Consider the following 18,626-nt stretch of genomic DNA (forward strand, 5'->3'; position numbering starts at 1 on the left):
AAGGTAAGATTTAATAGGAAATAGGACTTCCAAACTAATTTTTTATAGGTGGGGGCAATCCTCACTCTGTCATTCTTAGTGATATGCATGGCTCCACTGGTATGCGTTGCATCGAGTCGCATCTATCTTTGCCATTCCCCAAGTTGCTTGAGCCTTGAGATAACAGATGTAATGACATGCTTGAGTTATGGGAACATTTTCATAACTGGACAATTGTTTTATTAAAGAATGGCAACTGCGATCTTTCTGATAAGGCCCACAGTTTTCTTCTTAAGGAAGTAAATTGGAAGAAATGGGATTGTCTCAATGGCTCTCAGTATTATGCAAATGATTGATAGATACTTGGTTGAAAGCAATACTGCTGGGAAACATGTACTGCTGCTTATTATTCGATGCAACACATTCCGTATATTGGATTTGACCCTTGTCTGACTGATGTGATTTGTGTAGAAGTCAAACCTCCAGGGACTGGGGTTTAGTAGTGAGGCTAGCTTGGCATGATGGCACAGTGTCATTAAATATCACTTAGTTGATCCAAGCTGGATGATGTCCACTCAGTTTCAACTGTCAGTCTATTGGTGTCAAGAAATCAAGATATTTACTGTCATTTTTTGTACTTAATGGTCATCAATTGTGTCTTAGTCAAGATGGAAAAAACAAATGAGTGTACGAATTTGAAACGACCATTTCATTGTTGTATCATCCAGCAGTCGTTGTATAAAGTGATGTTTGTTTTTCTGTTAATACCACAAAAAAAGCCCTAGGAGAACGCCAGGTACAGATTTTATATCTAATTCTGACATTGTCCACGCAGACCATTTTAATTACACGGATTTAAGGGGTACATGACTCACTAGAGGCAAGGCAATAGACACTTGGCTTCTCGCCTCTGGAAACTCAAACTGGCAATGTCTAACGCCTTCTTTTCTGGCCATCTAGAGCCCATTTTTGCTCTCCCATGAGTGTATGTAAAAACGGGCATGGGGCAAAGAATGACGTCACTCCAATGTACCCTTTATGTCCTGTGGTTTTTGTAGTTCTTGTCATTGTGTAACCGTGCGCACAGTTAAACTGTGCCCCATTGTACCAGTTTACTAAACTCCCACTAGTCTAGTCTCTTTAGTATCTAATTAACTGGGATCCAGTAGTGAATGTAACATTATTGTGTAATGTTTTCTACACCATTTTTAATCCAAGTGCATATCCATGCTCTTTCCTTAAATTAGTGACATTGCTATATTAAGCCGCCACCCATTTTTTATGATTCAGTAATTTCACTTATAACAATGATGTTTGTTGGAATATGTGAAGAAGTAATGCAAGTCATAAATGAACAAGAGCTCTCAGCTATGGTAAGCAGCTCTCCATAGACACTTGCTGATTCTTCATAGACATGAGTGGCAGATTTGATCTAACCTTTTGGATTCTACCTCTGTTCATGTTCGTATGTTATTCCTTATATTTGGATATATAACCCATTCTAACCTCTCTACGGTCTTTTACAATAAGGATGAAGGTCATATGCTGGCACCCCTTAGTATTACTGACCCCCAAAGTGCATTTTTACGAGGGTCCTTATAAGGGAGTCCACCTAACGTTTCTCTGACCCTTAGGGTGGCGCCCCAGCTTCAAGTTCTACAACATGTGGGTGTCCCTAGCTGGAGCTGTGCTGTGCTGCGTGGTCATGTTCGTCATCAATTGGTGGGCAGCCCTGATGACCAACGTTATTGTCATGGGCCTCTACATCTACGTGAGCTACAAGAAGCCCGGTGAGTGCCTCAAGACCAGGCCAAGTCGGCCATCTTGGATTGCCTCAACTCGTCGACGAGTGTTATTTTGCCATTGAGAAACTTGGCTAACATGGCTTACGGTTATCTTACTTTACAAATATCATTACCATATTATTTCATGAATAGGCCTACCCTTTAATTGAAAAAATATAGCAATGTCCCCAAAAGAGGTCAATCGCTGTGAATTACACCTCACCACTTAGTGTAAATAATTTCCTAGTCTTTTGATTCCACTGAAATATCAACCTTTATGACTAAGCCACATTAGCACAATGCACTAAAAGTCCCCTGATGCCCAAAGATGCTTTGAACACTCCAGAGTGGCGCAGCGATCTAATGCACTGCATCTCAGTGCTAGAGACGTCACTACAGACCCTGGTTCGATCCCGGGCTGTAACACAACCGGCCGTGATCGGGACTCCCATAGGGCGGTGCACAATTGGCCCAGCATCGTCCGGGTTAGGGGAGGATTTGGCCAGGGTAGGCCTTCATTGTAAATAAGAATTTGTGAATCAGGCCCCACTATTGATATTTCAATGCTGATGCATACATGTATTTTGATGACGTGGTAAGCATTTTCCATTACAATTATGTTTTTGTTGTACACCCTCTGCTGCAGTGCAGCCCAGGCCAACATGGTTGAAATGTATTTATAGCTAAATGCAGGGTTGTGGAAACTGGCAGTATGACTACAGCCGAAATGAACCAGCTATTCACAATGTGATGCTGTATTAAGGTCCGTTACATTTGAATCAGAGGGCTTGCCGCTTACAAGGGAGGCAGAATGTGGGTTGTCAAAAACAATGGCTCTCAGCCCTATTTGCAGGGTAGAACACATGTTTCCACAAAAATATTCAGTGAACTTCGTCATTCAGTCTGTTAATTAGCATACGGATTTATAAATTATTATTATTTTTACCTTGTACATTAATAGACTTTCCCTCCGATGTTTCTATGGTGATTTACCAAAGGGCTGGCTCATTCTTCTGTTAACTTTTCTTAAGCTGCCCACCCACGCAAGGCAGCGTGACATTAAATGGGGGGCTTTTAAATGTCTAGTACTAGGAGGGTGCGGATACATACAGTTACATGCGCTCGACTGTATTAGTGCTCAGGCTCTCTGGCCTGGCTGTGCTGATTCTATTCTGGAGAAAGCTGAGGACTGGACTGTTGAGGTCCCCACAGGGGTAAGATGGTCGATTGGAAGTCCCCATATGGAACCGCTGGCTCTGGGTAAACAAACCTGACCTGCGCTGGAAACCCCAGGGGGGAGCACCAGACACCGATATAGACATTCACAGAGGCACACTTGTATGAACACACACATACACAAATAGCTTCACACACTCCGTTTGACATGCAGCTATATACACACACATGCTCTCCCTTACAGACTTACACACATTCTCACACACGCAGAGTCACAGCTTCACACACAGCTCTACAGACTCATGCACAGCATCCCTACTGACGCCCACATTGCATGGAACTTCTTCCAATGGCCTGACTGGCTTAATGGCCACCCTTACAGGGTCCTGACTCTAGAATGTGACTATGTTTATCCTCTCTTCCAGATGTGAACTGGGGCTCCTCGACCCAGGCTCTGACATACCACCAGGCCCTGACCCACAGTCTGCACCTCAGCAGTGTTGAGGACCACATCAAGAACTTCAGGTACAGTGTAGAACACACACACAGACACACTACTTAGACCAAAGGAATGGTATGGTCTTTGAAATGCAGTGGCCCATAGAAAGGCTATATTCTTAACACTCACTAAACCACCTTAGTTTTACCACCAGCGTCCTTCCTGGTGTTAGTTTCATTATGCTACTTTTTAAATATTTACTGGGTAAAATGTTCAGTATTCAGGAAATGTCCTTCATTCACATTGTCATAAAGGCTGTTGCCCTGTTAGTTCTAACAGTATCTGATAGGCAAATTAGATTAACAAGTCCTCCACTTAATTACCCTTAATTACCCTAACACAAGCCCACTGAGGTGTGCAGATTGACTGCATCCGGGCTGACTGCATCCGGGTGGCAGGGGAGGATATTGCTGTTTGTCCAGTCAGGCTACAGCAGGCCCATCTCTCCGTCTCGTCATGACACATCCCCTTGGAGAGGGTTGTGTAACTGCACACTTGGGACAACAGTGGCAGATACTTGGCATCCTTCACACTGCCTCGCCTCAGAGGACAAAAGTGTGAGACTAAATTGTCTATTCTCGAAAACCTAGCGTCGGTCATCATATAGCAACGGTGGAGAGCATGGGAGTTGGGGTATAGAACCGTGTTTCTCAAAGATGTGGGCACCGCCACCACCACACAAACAAAGGGGCAGGCATTATAGTACTAGTGTTCTAGTGATACAATATCTAATTGATGCTTACCTTGATTTTAATCAAGCATACACTCTCGTTCAGGGTCTTGTTCAGAAACACTGATATAGGAAAATCGTTCCATCAGGTCACACTCAGAAATTGTCCGAGCCACAACACGACAATCTCATGCTCTATTGTTCACCTGCTCACAATTGGACTGTAAGAGTTGCTGTGGATGCTTTTCGGAATGCGCAATTCGCCCTGGAAGTGTTCCCATGGCAATAAACCGGCAGTGAGGCATTATGGAGCATCTGATATTGTCTTCGGAATTCAAACGTATTACTCCTGGTCTTCTCGTTTCCCCCCCTCCTGGCTCTCTTAATCCCATGTGCTTAACATAGCTTTGATTTGATGTGCGTTACTCCGGAGCTCTCCTTCCAAGTCTGTTCTTGTTCCTCACCGAGGAGATTAAAACTTCTTCTCTCAAGGTCATTAGAAGACATTGAGTGAGATGAAGCACTGAGGAGTACTGTGTGCATGCGACCTCGTGAAAAAGTCAAAAGGGTGAGGCAAGCGGTGGCCATTGGTTAACCCTCCTGGAGAGGTAGTGGGTGCATGTTTTTGTTTCAGCTCTGCGCTAAACCGACCGAATTCTACTAAATCAGCTGCTCATTAGAACTTTGATTAATAGAATCAGGTGGGTTGCAGCAGGTCTGTAAAAAACGCCTGCTCATCAAGTATATCTCCATGAGGAGGGTTGGCCATCCTTGGGGGTTAGATATTGGTGTCCCTAGTATGTGTACCATTTACTGTTAGCATGGATACTTGCTAAATGCTGTTTTCGTATTGACTACGTTTTACCACAGACCCCAGTGCTTGGTGATGACGGGATACCCCAACTCCCGTCCGGCTCTGCTCCACCTGGTCCACGCCTTCACCAAGAACGTGGGCCTGATGATCTGCGGCCATGTGCGCACGGTGAGTAACCAGAGACTTCGCCTACCTGGAGACCATTTTGGCTCCATCACATAACTAACTGTACCATAGCACACAACGAGGCCATTTTGGCTCCATTTCACAATGTTTCACTCTTATTTTATAGCATACCCTAAACCTTAGATTACTAATCTCAATACAATGTCATAATTACTTCTCGTTAACTACCGGTTACTAAGTGCTTTATTAACTCCCATTAGAACCAATTTGCAGGGAAACAGAACACAGTGGCTGCCCTATTGTTTTGGACCTTGTTTGTTGTGTTGCTCATATTAATCCCGTTTACTTTCAAATCCACATTTCATGTTGATTGAGTCGTTGCTCCCAATTAGCGATTATCTTCTTTTTTTTCATGACTTTTAGCGACTTTTTTTCATCTAAATCCCTCATTTGTGCGTTACCTGGGGGCAATAACATTACCGCTCCATTAAAGTGGTGTGGGACTGGGGAAATGTAATCGTCCCTGCGCTGTGCCCACAACGCTCTCCCTTTCTCTCTCATGAACACACACTCTCACTTTCTCTATTCTTCCATTAACACTGGCAAAAAAGAGTGAGTGCTCCAACACCAGCCAATGGTAAAAACATTTCCTCTTAATGGCGGTAAATTTTTCTGGCTAAGGGCTGCTTTTTACGCTAAAGCCCCTCACTTTAGAAATAAGGAAGACTCCATGTATGGACCTTTTTAAGGAGTGGCTGTTTGAATTGGGGCTTCATCCAGGAAAACTAAAGATCCTTTGACGGTAATTGGTACGGTAAATATATCCACCACCTGTGATTTTGACTGTGCAAGGTGGAACTACATCTACGTTTGTTAATGAGTAGCTAAATGCTACACATAGCCTTTAGCGTGACTGTTCTTATCTATGTGTGTTGTGTCCACAGGGCTCCAGAAGGCCCAACTTCAAAGAGCTGTCCAACGACCAGACGCGTTACCAGCGCTGGCTGCTGAAAAACGAGACCAAGGCTTTCTACACCCCTGTATTTGCCGACGACATTAGACAGGGCACCCAGTATCTGTTACAGGTGAGAACAGACAAACGCTGCAATTGGTGGAAGTGGTGGGATCTGCTGTAGTTTTTTTATAAGTACAACATTTTTGTTGTATATAAATAACTTCACAGATCTTCATTGTAACGGGTTTAAACACTGTTTCCCATGCTTGTTCAATGAACCATAACCAATTAATGAACATGCACCAACAGCTTACAGACGGTAGGCAATTAAGGTCACAGTTATGAAAACTTAGGACACTAAAGAGGCCTTTCTACTGACTCTGAAACACACCAAAAGAAAGATGCCCAGGGTCCCTGCTCATCTGCGTGAACGTGCCTTAGGCACGCTGCAAGGAAGCGTGACGACTACAGATGTGACCAGGGCAATAAATTGCAATGTCCGTACTGTGAGACGCCTAAGACAGGGCTACAGGGAGACAGGACGGACAGCTGATTGTCCTCGCAGTGGTAGACCACGTGTAACAACACCTGCACAGGATCGGTACATCCGAACATCACACCTACGGGACAGGTACAGGATGGCAACAACAACTGCCCGAGTTACACCAGGAACGCACAATCCCTCCATCAGTGCTCAGACTGTCCGCAATAGGCTGAGAGAGGCTGGACTGAGGGCTTGTAGGCCTGTTGTAAGGCAGGTCCTCATCAGACATCACCGGCAACAACATCGCCTATGGGCACAAACCCACCGTCGCTGGACCAGACAGGACTAGCAAAAAGTGCTCTTCACTGACGAGTCGCAGTTTTGTCTCACCAGGGGTGATGGTCGGATTCGCGTTATGTCTCACCAGGGGTGATGGTCGGATTCGCGTTATGAATCTTGTTATGTTCATACAAATATTTACACATGTTAAGTTTGCTGAAAATAAACGCAGTTGACAGTGAGAGGATGTTTATTTATTTTTGCTGAGTTTATATTTGAATTCTGCTGTGGTTTCCCTAGAAACACAAGCCTTTGGATTCATGCTTAATTTGACAAATTTTTCCTGAAGTTCAAGCACATTCAGACATGAGACAGGGCACTCAGTATCTGTTACATGTGAGAACAGACAAACGCTGCAACTTTATAAGTACGACATTTTTGTTCTATATATATATTTTAATTCTACTCTGGTTGCCATAGACACACAAGCCTTTGGATTTATGCTAAATTTGAATGATTTTTTCCTGAAGTTCAAGCACATTGAGTCAAAGTGCATGATAATATATTGAAACCCATTGTGGTGTGGAGTTGAGGTCAATTCCAGTTCAACTCCATTGAATGGTCAAATGACATGGAAAACTAGAATTTAAAAAAGATCCATGGATCAAGATTGAATTAACCCCAATGCAGGTGGTATACTTTAATGTTATGATTGCCGGCCAAACAGACTTTTTCATGCTTGAAAGCGATTGCATAAGCTGATCTTTTGGGAGGTGCAGCACCCTGTCAAATTGATCTACAGATAGGGATTCATTTAGTAGTGGCGTTAGGTTGGTCCGATCCTGTTATCCCCCTCTGTTTTACCCAAGGCTGCCGGACTGGGTCGCCTGAGGCCCAACACTCTGGTGATTGGCTACAAGAGTGACTGGAGGGACGGAGACATGATGAACGTGGAGACCTACATCCACATGATTCAGTGAGTAAACGGGGGCTTTGCAAGCCACCTCATCAAAAGGCCGTCCACAAAGACGCCTGATTTAGAACAGTCATTGTTTTAAAGCACCTGAACATGAGATGGGTTGTGAAGATAACACGCTTTGTCACACAACCAAAGTACTCTATATGGAATACTACACACACATACACACACTAGTTTGGACTTCTGTCAAGTTTTATTCAGTCACAAATCAAATGTTAAGCAACAGATGTAGACTAACAAGTACTTGGGGGTATGGCTAGACGGTACACTGTCCTTCTCTCAGCACATATCAAAGCTTAAGCTTAAGTTAAATCTGGGCTTGGTTTCCTCTATCGTAATCGCTCCTCTTTCACCCCAGCTGCCAAACTAATCCTGATTCAGATGGCCATCCTACCCATGCTAGATTACGGAGACGTAATTTATAGATTGGCAGGTAAGGGTGCTCTCGAGCGGCTAGATGTTCTTTAACATTTGGCCATCAGATTTGCCACCAATGCTCCTTATAGGACACATCACTGCACTCTATACTCCTCTGGAAACTGGTCATCTCTGTATACCTGTCACAAGACCCACTGGTTAATACTTATTTATACAACCCTCTTAGGCCTCACTCCCCCCTATCTGAGATATCTACTGCAGCCTTCATCCTCCACATACAAAACCCGTTCTGCTAGTCACATTCTGTTAAAGGTCGAACTGGACAGTTTTCTCAATCATGGACTCTCTTACGGACTCTCTTACAGACTGTTGTGGCTGCTTTATGTGATGTATTGTTGTCTCGACCCCCTTGACTTTTGTACTGTTGTCTGTGCTCAATAATGTTTGTACCATGTTTTGTACTGCTACCATGTTTTGTGCTGCTACCATGTTGTGTTGCTGCCATGCTTTGTTGTCTTAGGACTCTTTATGTAGTGTTGTGTTGTCTCTCTTGTCGTGATGTGTATTTTGCACTATATTTTTATTTAATTTATTTTTTATCCCAGCCCCCGTCCCTGCAGGAGGCCATTTGCCTTTTGGTAGGCCGTCATTGTAAATAGGAATTTGTTTTTAGCTGACTTGCCTAGTTAAATAAAAAAATGACAGTGAAATGCTTACTTACTTACCTTCCCAACAATGCAGAGAGAAAGAAAATAGACAAATAATAGAAAAGTAAAATATGTTATACACAATGAGTAAAGATAACTTGGTTATCAGATTATGACCAATGGATTTAGGCTGAATCAGTTCCTGGCGTAAAGTGTGGGGATTATTGTATTAGATTGGAAGGTTAGAGATGGTTCAGCCCCAGCATATTAAAACCTAAGCTAATACTCATAGCAATGTACTCTTTAGTTTTAATTTTATGCTAGCTTCTACTATACACTTACATCAATGCAGTTTTATAGAATGGGTGAAGTCATGCTTTCACATGGTCTGTGAAGATCCCATCTCTACCAGTAAGGCATTTAACGTTGTCCTTCGAAACTTGGCCTCTTTCATTGCGGCTTGAGTTCTTAGCTTGTTTGTTTGCGTTGGCCTTGTTAAAGTGCGTTGTTTAGTCTGAGTGGAAAACTGCACGATTAATGTAGTTTGTTGTACACATACACACAGGCCCTGCTCAGTGTCATGCGTCTTCCTGTAAAATGCAAACAAAGTGCGTTTGTTTGTTTGTGCCTTTCAGCGATGCCTTTGACTTCCAGTACGGTTCCGTGGTCCTCAGACTGAAGGAGGGACTAGACGTATCCCACATCTCAGAACAAGGTGTGTGTACAAACAACACACACTGAAACACTTTCGTACCAAATTACATGATATACTTACCCACCCACACACACACACATTAAAATAAAACTCAAGTCTTTGCCTGTCTGTGGGACGCAACTGCTTCGATTTTTACAGAGCCAATACATGACTGCTTGTAATTTCTATTTAAATTCATCTTCCTTAGTCCAGTCAGTTGACCTTGCTTGTACCATGGCCAATAGTGGGCGACTCCTCTGCTTTTCCACCCAAACTCAACTAAATTGGCCCAAATGGCTCAGCCACAAATTCAGAACACACTGTTTGCCTTTTACCCACCAAATAACCCCATCATCAAGATGATTTCCTACATTTTAAGAGTTACCGTCCACATCTGTGTTTAGTGGACACAAAAATTACTCTTGTTTAAGTTGTTTTCCACTTACAAAGCCCATGCTATTTTCCAGGTAATTGGTTTTTGACATTTACAATATGTTCTTTTTGCTCTCGGCTAATAGTTTAGCTTCACTGGTCATTTGTTAACAAACGTTAACAGAATGTCTAATAAACATGGTTAATGGTTTCGCTTTGTCGTTTCACAGATGACCTGCTGTCGTCGCAGGAGAAGACGTCAGGGATGAAGGATGTGGTGGTGTCCATCGACATGAAGGACTCTGACGGAGACTCGTCCAAGCCTTTCTCCAAGGCCACCAGTGTTCAGAACAGCCCAGCCATGCAGAAAGGTCAGGTGTCATTCTAAAGTAACCCACATATAAACAGTGAGTGCCTTTTTACACAAGTGGTTGTGCGCACATACCTGATTCGGCTAATCGAGGTCCCGATTGCTGTGCAGGACGGAAACACTCTTCAGCTCTGAAGGAGCAGGAAGGTTGGTCACCTAATTTTTTACAACTTCACATTGAGATATGGAAAATTAGGCGTTTGTAAAATCACAATGTGAACATGCTGTTTTGGCTCTTGAGGAAGGGGTTTCAGTTGTAAGAATTCTGAAAGCCGTTTACCGCCACACGCTAATCCCCCTCTAGATCTCTCAAAAGGCCTTCCTTATGCTTCTCCAGCCAGCCAGTCACTAGGCTACACTGAGTGGTGGGCCTGTAAACCGCTCTACTCAGAGAGGAAGTGGCCTCTGACCCTGTGACCCCCAGCCTTCCCACTGGGCCCAGTCTGTTAGTCTCCACAGCACACAGATGGCTTTACTACAGTGTGTGTCCTTGTTTGTTTACACACATACTTGTGCATGTACACACACATACACGAAAACATCTCATGCATGTACAGTCGTGGCCAAAAGTTTTGAGAATGACACAAATATTAATTTTCACAAAGTCTGCTGCCTCAGTTTGTATGATGGCAATTTGCATATACTCCAGAATGTTATGAAGAGTGATCAGATTAATTGCAATTGCAAAGTCCCTCTTTGCCATGCAAATGAACTGAATCCCCCCCCAAAAAAACATTTCCACTGCATTTCAGCACTGCCACAAAAGGACCAGCTGACATCATGTCAGTGATTCTCTCGTTAACACAGGTGTGAGTGTTGAGGACAAGGCTGGAGATCACTCTGTCATGCTGATTGAGGTCGAATAACAGACTGGAAGCTTCAAAAGGAGGGTGGTGCTTGGAATCATTGTTCTTCCTCTGTCAACCATGGTTACCTGCAAGGAAACACATGCCGTCATCATTGCTTTGCACAAAAAGGGCTTCGCAGGCAAGGATATTGCTGCCAGTAAGATTGCACCTAAATCAACCATTTATCGGATCATCAAGAACTTCAAGGAGAGCAGTTCAATTGTTGTGAAGAAGGCTTCAGGGCGCCCAAGAAAGTCCAGCAAGCGCTAGGACCGTCTCCTAAAGTTGGTTCAGCTGCGGGATCGGGGCACCACCAGTACAGAGCTTGCTCAGGAATGGCAGCAGGCAGGTGTGAGTGCATCTGCACGCACAGTGAGGCGAAGACTTTTGGAGGATGGCCCGGTGTCAAGAAGGGCAGCAAAGATGACACTTTTATCCAGGAAAAACATCAGGGACAGACTGGTATTCTGCAAAAGGTACAAGGATTGGACTGCTGAGGACTGGGGTAAAGTCATTTTCTCTGATGAATCCCCTTTCTGATTGTTTGGGGCATCCGGAAAAAAGCTTATTCGGAGAAGACAAGGTGAGCGCTACCATCAGTCCTGTGCCATACCAACAGCAAAGCATCCTGAGACCATTCATGTTGTGGGGTTGCTTCTCAGCCAAGGGAGTGGGCTCACTCACAATTTTGCCTAAGAACACAGCCATGAATAAAGAATGGTACCAACACATCCTCTGAGAGCAACTTCTCCCAACCATCCAGGAACAGTTTGGTGACAAACAATGCCTTTTCCAGCATGATGGAGCACCTTGCCATAAGGCAAAAGTGATAAGTAAGTGGCTAGGGGAACAAAACATCAATATTTTGGGTCCATGTATCTTGTTTTTGTTTTTTTGGTCACAGGTCCAGGAATGGCTGAAGAATTGCAACATTTGCCTAGAACTAACGCTGCAGATAGCAATACTGGGTGATTTGAAAAGCCATAGTCAATCAATCAATAATATAATAATTATTTTAGCAAAAATGTTTATTTTTCATTTAAAATCTGTAGAAGCTATGAGAATAGAAAGGTTCAATTGTTTTGTGAAGCATCACAGCACAGTTGAAAAATATATGGCAAATAGAAATCCGAAATGGATGATGTTTGGAGATAGATGGGAGGGGTTGAATGGAGCTGAAGGGTGGGACTAATAACAAGATAAACAATGTAAAACATACGGGGTCTGTAAAATGTATATAGGTTCAGAACTTTTGTGAAATAGCACAGTTACAAATAGAAATCAAACTGGATGGACATCAGAAATAGAGGAAGGACTAAAAACAAACAAAAAATAACTATTGTAAAATAGACTGTGTCTGTAAAATAATATAGATTTTTTTCAGACCTATGGACGAATAACAATATTTTATTTATTTAACTAGTCAAGTCGGTTAAGAACAAATTCTTAGTTACAATGACGGCCTACCCCGGCCAAACCCGGACGATGCTGGGCCAATTGTGGGCCGCCCTATGGGACTCCCAATTACGTCCGGATGTGATACAGCCTGGATTCCAACCAGGGACTGTAGTGACGCCTCTTGCGCTGAGATGCAGTGCCTTAGACCAAATAAGAATTTGTTCTTAACTGACTTGCCTAGTTAAATAAAAAGTTAAATAATAAAACAGCCTTATTCTAAAATTGATTCAACAGTTTCTCCCCCCCTCAATCTACACACAACCCATAATGACAAAGTTAAAACAGGTTTTTAGAAAATTTTGGTAATTTTTTTTTTTTTTTTTAATTCAGCTGAAATATCACATTTACATAAGTATTCAGATCCATTACTCAGTACTTTGTTAAAGAACCTTTGGCAGCGATTACAACCTCGAGTATTTGGGGAGTTTCTTCCATTCTTCTCTGCAGATGCTCTCAAGCTCTGTCAGATTTGATGGGGAGCATTGCTGTGCAGTGATTTTTTTTCAGGTCTATCTAGACATGTTTGATCGGGTTGAAGTCCGGGCTCTGGCTGGGCCACTCAAGGATATTCAGAGACTTGTCTCGAAGCCACTCCTGCGATGTCTTGGCTGTGTCCTGTTAGAAGATTAACCTTCGCCCCAGTCTGAGGTCCTGAGCGCTCTGAAGCAGGTTTTCATCAAGGATCTCTCTGTATTTTGCTCTGTTCATCTCTATCCTGACTAGTCTCCCAGTCCCAGCTGCTGAAAAAAATCCCCACGGCATGATGCTGCCACCACCATGCTTCACAGTAGGGATGGTGCCAGGTTTCCTCCAGACGTGACGCTTGGCATTCAGGCCAAAGAATTCAATCTTGGTTTCATCAGACCAGATAATCTTGTTTCTCATGGTCAGAGTCCTTTGGGTGCCTTTTGGCAAACTCCAAGTGGGCAGTCATGTGCCTTTTTACTGAAGAGTGGCTTCTGTCTGGCCACTCTACCATAAAGGCCTGATTAGTGGAGTGCTGCAGAGATGGTTATCCTTCTGGAAGGTTCTCCCATCTCCACAGAGGAACTCTAGAGCTCTGTCAGAGTTACCATCGGGTTCTTGGTCACCTCCCTGACCAAGGCCCTTCTCCCCCGATTGTTCAGTTTGGCTGGGCGGCCAGCTCTAGGAGAATCTTGGTGTTTCCTATCGTCTTCTATTTAAGAATGATGGAGGCCACTGTGTTCTTGGGGACCTTCAATCCTGCAGAAATGTTTTGGTACCCTTCCCCAGATGTGTGCCTCGACACAGTCCTGTCTCAGAGCTCTATGGACAATTCCTTTGACCTCATGGCTTGGTTTTTGCTCTGACATGCACTGTCAACTGTGGGACCTTATATAGACAGGTGTGTGCCTTTCCAAATCATGTCCAATCAATTGAATTTACCACAGGTGGACTCCAATGAAGTTGTATAAACATCAAGGATGATCAATGGAAACAGGATGCTCCTGAGCTCAACTTCAAGTCTCATAGAAAAGGGTCTGAATACTTAATTTTTTTATACTTAGTTATTTTTTAAATACCAAAAATGTCAAACAACCTGTTTTCGCTTTGTCATTGTGGGGTATCAAATCAAATTGTATTTGTCACATACACATGGTTAGCAGATGTTAATGCGAGTGTAGCGAAATGCTTGTGCTTCTTGTTCCGACCATGCAGTAATATCTAACAAGTAATCTAACCTAACAATTTCACAACAACTACCTTATACACACAAGTGTAAAGGAATGAATAAGAATATGTACATAAAAATATATGAATGAGCGATGGCCGAACGGCATAGGCAAGATGAGGTAGATGGTATAGAGTACAGTATATACATATGAGATGAGTAATGTAGGGTATGTAAACATTATATAAAGTGGCATTGTTTAAAGTGGCTAGTGATACATTTATTACATCAATTTTTCATTATTAAAGTGGCTAGAGATGAGTCAGTATGTTGGCAGCAGCCACTCAATGTTAGTGATGGCTGTTTAACAGTCTGATGGCCTTGAGATAGAAGCTGTTTTTCAGTCTCTCGGTCCCCGCTTTGATACACCTGTACTGACCTCGTCTTCTGGATGATAGCGGGGTGAACAGGCAGTGCCTCGGGTGGTTGTTGTCCTTGATGATCTTTTTGGCCTTCCTGTGACATCGGGTGGTGTAGGTGTCTCTCGATTGTGCATCTGTAAAAGTTTGAGTGTTTTTGGTGACAAGCCAAATTTCTTCAGCCTCCTGAGGTTGAAGAGGCGCTGCTGCACCTTCTTCACCACGCTGTCTGTGTGGGTGGACTATTTCAGTTTGTCCGTGATGTGTACCCCGAGGAACTTAAAACTTTCCATCTTCTCCGCTACTGTCCCGTCGATGTGGATAGGGGGCTGCTCCCTCTGCTGTTTCCTGAAGTCCACGATCATCTCCTTTGTTTTGTTGACAATGAGTGTGAGGTTATTTTCCTGACACCACACTCCAAGGGCCCTCACCTCCTCCCTGTAGGCCGTCTCATCATTGTTGGTAATCAAGCCTACCACTGTAGTGTCTTCTGCAAACATGATGATTGAGTTGGAGGTGTGCATGGCCACGCAGTCGTGGGTGAACAGGGAGTACAGGAGAGGGCTGAGAACGCACCCTTGTGGGGCCCCAGTGTTGAGGATCAGCGGGGTGGAGATGTTACCTACCCTCACCACCTGGGGGCAGCCCGTCAGGAAGTCCAGGACCCAGTTGCACAGGGCGGGGTCACTCACTTATGAAGAGAACATCCATGGTCATCCCTACTGCCTCTGATCTGGCAGACTCATTAAACACAAATGCTGCATTTGTAAATTATGTCTGAGTGTTGGAGTGTGCCCCTGGCTATCAGTAAAATAAAATAAAAAAAATGTGCTGTCTGGTTTGCTTAATATAAGGAATTTAAAATGATTTACACTTGTACTTTTGATACTTAAGTACATTTTAACAATTCCATTTACTTTTGATACTTAAGTATATTTAAAACCAAATAGTTAGACTTTTACTCAAGTAGTAATTTAGTGGGTGACTTGAGTCATTTTCTATTAAGTTGTCTTTTACTTTTATTCAAGTATGACAATTGAGTACTTTTTCCATCACTGTACTTCACACACATTTTAGATGCTTTTCATTGACTGCCGCAACTCCATAAATCAGCAAGACCTATTGCCACACACGCTGCCCAAGTTGAGGAATTCCCTAATGAGCTAATGATCCTCTGTGGCTAAGTCATGCTTTCTGGTAAAGTATTTTGAAAACATATTAGTCTGTTTCTGTAGAGACAGGAGTAATTACATAATTTGTCAAATTTATGTCCATTTACTTCCCTATTGGACCCACCGCTATGCCATTTCTCTCCTGTTCTATTGGTCTTCGTATCAACTTTCTTTCATTGTCCAGAAGCCAAAGGCACAATCCTTGTCATATTATCAAACCATCCTAGTTGTTGCATCTTCAGATTTTTCTAACAGAGAAGTTTCTAACAGATTTTTGTCTGTCACACATGGAATTTTTATCAGGTGATCTGTTTAGAATGGTCTTTTCCCGCGAATTGCATTTTGGCAAATGTTTAAAAATGACATTTTATTGGCTACTTAAGTACAGAGTTGCATGTTCTGTTAAGATTCATTAACATAATCTAAATGTGATTTCTGAGCATGGGCACCCTAATAGGTTATGCACCAAATGCATATGGGTCCGGTCAATTTCTCAAAGGGCCGGTAAATTAAAATATTCCTGATCACGTTGTCCGGCACCACATTTTTGTAATGGAAATCCTGGTGTTCACTACATAGTGAACATAGTGGGCCAAGTGACAAAAACAGCAAAATGAAGATTGTCACGTCTGTAATCGCAATGCTAATAAGCAATGCTTAATGCCGGAACCTTATATTATTTTCTCAGATTATTTATTTATTTAGTCATTTTCCACAACATTATTCTCCATCTTCTCACACTTGCGAACCTCGACCAGAAAACCTCTCCAAAATACTTTAGAAGTGAGGGATTTAGGCCAAGGCTTTGTATGTCATAACCCCCTAAGGTTGATGTCTGCGTCCCCGCAGAATTCTAATTAGCATAATAAAAAATCCCCATAAAGATCTGTCAGTTTAAAACTAGAGATGTTTTTTTTGCATTTGATGCGACTCAATCCACCGCATCTGCGGTGACAGAGCTAGAGCGGTGTGTGTCAGACTATGAGATATCCCGAAAATCAGTCATCTCACAAAATCTTCTGTAGCGTCTAAACGGTTTAGCTTACAAACTATTATGTCTATGGAAAGATGAGTCTCTCACAGACACGATGGTGTTCTCCGTTTTGCTCTACGACTCGTCTTGGGACTTGTCTGAAGTCGGTACAGCCAATCTGCCAACTTCTGTCTGTAGCGTCCAAACAGTTTGGGCTACACACTAGTATGATCCCTCTGTGGAAAGGTGAGACTCTCACGAACATGCACGTCGGTTGTTTTGCTCTAAGACGCCCACTGGCCTCACAAGACTCGTCTGAAGGTCCCCTGGTACCAGTTGAAAAAATGTATGGAAGTATATATGGAGACTGTTTAGTGCCAAAAAATGTGTTAAAAACATGTCAACAACAGCAACCAAAAAAACATAGATCTTTCTTACATCTCTCAGATATAGGGCAGACACTAGAGAAGAAATGTATTTGGATTTTTGGGGGACTATCCATGTAGTGAGTGAATCTGTTATTCAATGTGTTTGTATGGGCTAATAGCAGTAAGGCCAAAATACATTTTTTATCAAAAAACATTTTTATACTTCAAGGGGTCTTAAAATTCTAAATCAAACAGCTAAATAATCTTTGTTATGCCCTTAAAACAATTGCATATTGCTTAGTAGAACCCCCCCATCCCCCGGCTTAGACTCGGCTTAGTGTTCAAATGTTTGAAGTTGCAGCCAATAATTTTTGTTTCTGTGAAGACTAAAGAGTGTGTCCTGGCTATAAACACTGGTTTCGCTAACTTGGCATGTCCTAAGAAATGTACAAAGTGCTCATCCACTACTAAGGCAGTGATGGAGTTTTCCGATTACACAATTTCTAACCGTTGCCTGGATTCAACATTTCTTTCCTGAGGGACCCCAAGTGTGTGTGCTTGTGTGTTACCGCTGATGCCTTTTCCATTGGAGCCCATTCCATCTCGTTTGGCGCAGGGATAAATGACACAGCGGCCCCCTGACACACACACCCACCCACCCCACCCCCAGAACAGACCCCTCATTGTAGCGGTGCTATTGACGCATGTTTCCCATCATGGCGACAGAAGCAAAAACGTTAACCTCTCCATTCTCTCTGGCTCTTTTTTTTACATGATCCAGATGACGATGACGAATGCAAAGCTGCAACGAAGCCCCTATTGAAAAAAGGCAGGCAGTCCACCTTATTGAGTTGCCTTACTTTTCCTTTTCTCTCCTTCTATTACTTTCACTCACTTGCACACGTACTCATTATTTGTCTGTCATGTAACCGTATTTAAATAAAACATGTTTATCTTGTTCTCACTCTGTCATGAGCATTCGAAAAGCCGTTGAACCTGGTTGAGTTTGGTTTTCTTTTTCTCTGTTTCTATTGCTCTCACCCTCATGCACACATTGTCTCTCACTCTTTGTTACTCTGTCATCTAGTAGTCTTAACTGCCTTGCTCTGGGAATAACCGTTTTTTTCCTCCTGTCCTCTTTCCGCTCCTAACTCAATCCGACTACCTGTAGCTCTAGCGTAGTCTCTGAAGCGCCGTTACGCATGCGTGTGTGTGTGTATACATCTGCTCTGTGGCAGTGTGAGAGGGTCTTCCTCTTTGTTCTTAGCTGTGTGTGTGTGTGTGTGTGTGTGTGTGTATACATCTGCTCTGTGGCAGTGTGAGAGGGTCTTCCTCTTTGTTCTTAGCTGTGTGTGTGTGTGTGTGTGTGTGTGTGTACATCTGCTCTGTGGCAGTGTGAGAGGGTCTTCCTCTTTGTTCTTAGCTGTGTGTGTGTGTATACATCTGCTCTGTGGCAGTGTGAGAGGGTCTTCCTCTTTGTTCTTAGCTGTGTGTGTGTGTATACATCTGCTCTGTGGCAGTGTGAGAGGGTCTTCCTCTTTGTTCTTAG

The 18,626-nt window shown here is 43.1% G+C and overlaps 1 protein-coding gene across 2 annotated transcripts in view; it reads left to right on the forward strand.

Moving 5' to 3' along the window:
- LOC106562900 (solute carrier family 12 member 2) overlaps positions 1–18,626 on the forward strand; it is a 145,491-nt gene that overhangs the window by 110,936 nt on the left and 15,929 nt on the right. The window contains exons 14-21 of one of the 2 annotated variants that reach the window (XM_014127974.2): positions 1,614–1,769; positions 3,365–3,464; positions 4,979–5,090; positions 5,993–6,133; positions 7,636–7,742; positions 9,406–9,485; positions 10,067–10,207; positions 17,859–17,906. In XM_014127974.2, coding sequence (XP_013983449.1) covers positions 1,614–1,769; positions 3,365–3,464; positions 4,979–5,090; positions 5,993–6,133; positions 7,636–7,742; positions 9,406–9,485; positions 10,067–10,207; positions 17,859–17,906 — 885 coding nt within the window. The remainder of the gene's footprint in view (positions 1–1,613; positions 1,770–3,364; positions 3,465–4,978; positions 5,091–5,992; positions 6,134–7,635; positions 7,743–9,405; positions 9,486–10,066; positions 10,208–17,858; positions 17,907–18,626) is intronic. The other variant, XM_014127975.2, reaches the window with a different exon arrangement.

The sequence above is a fragment of the Salmo salar genome, chromosome ssa11, assembly GCF_905237065.1.
Source record: "Salmo salar chromosome ssa11, Ssal_v3.1, whole genome shotgun sequence".
Lineage (NCBI taxonomy): Eukaryota > Metazoa > Chordata > Actinopteri > Salmoniformes > Salmonidae > Salmo > Salmo salar.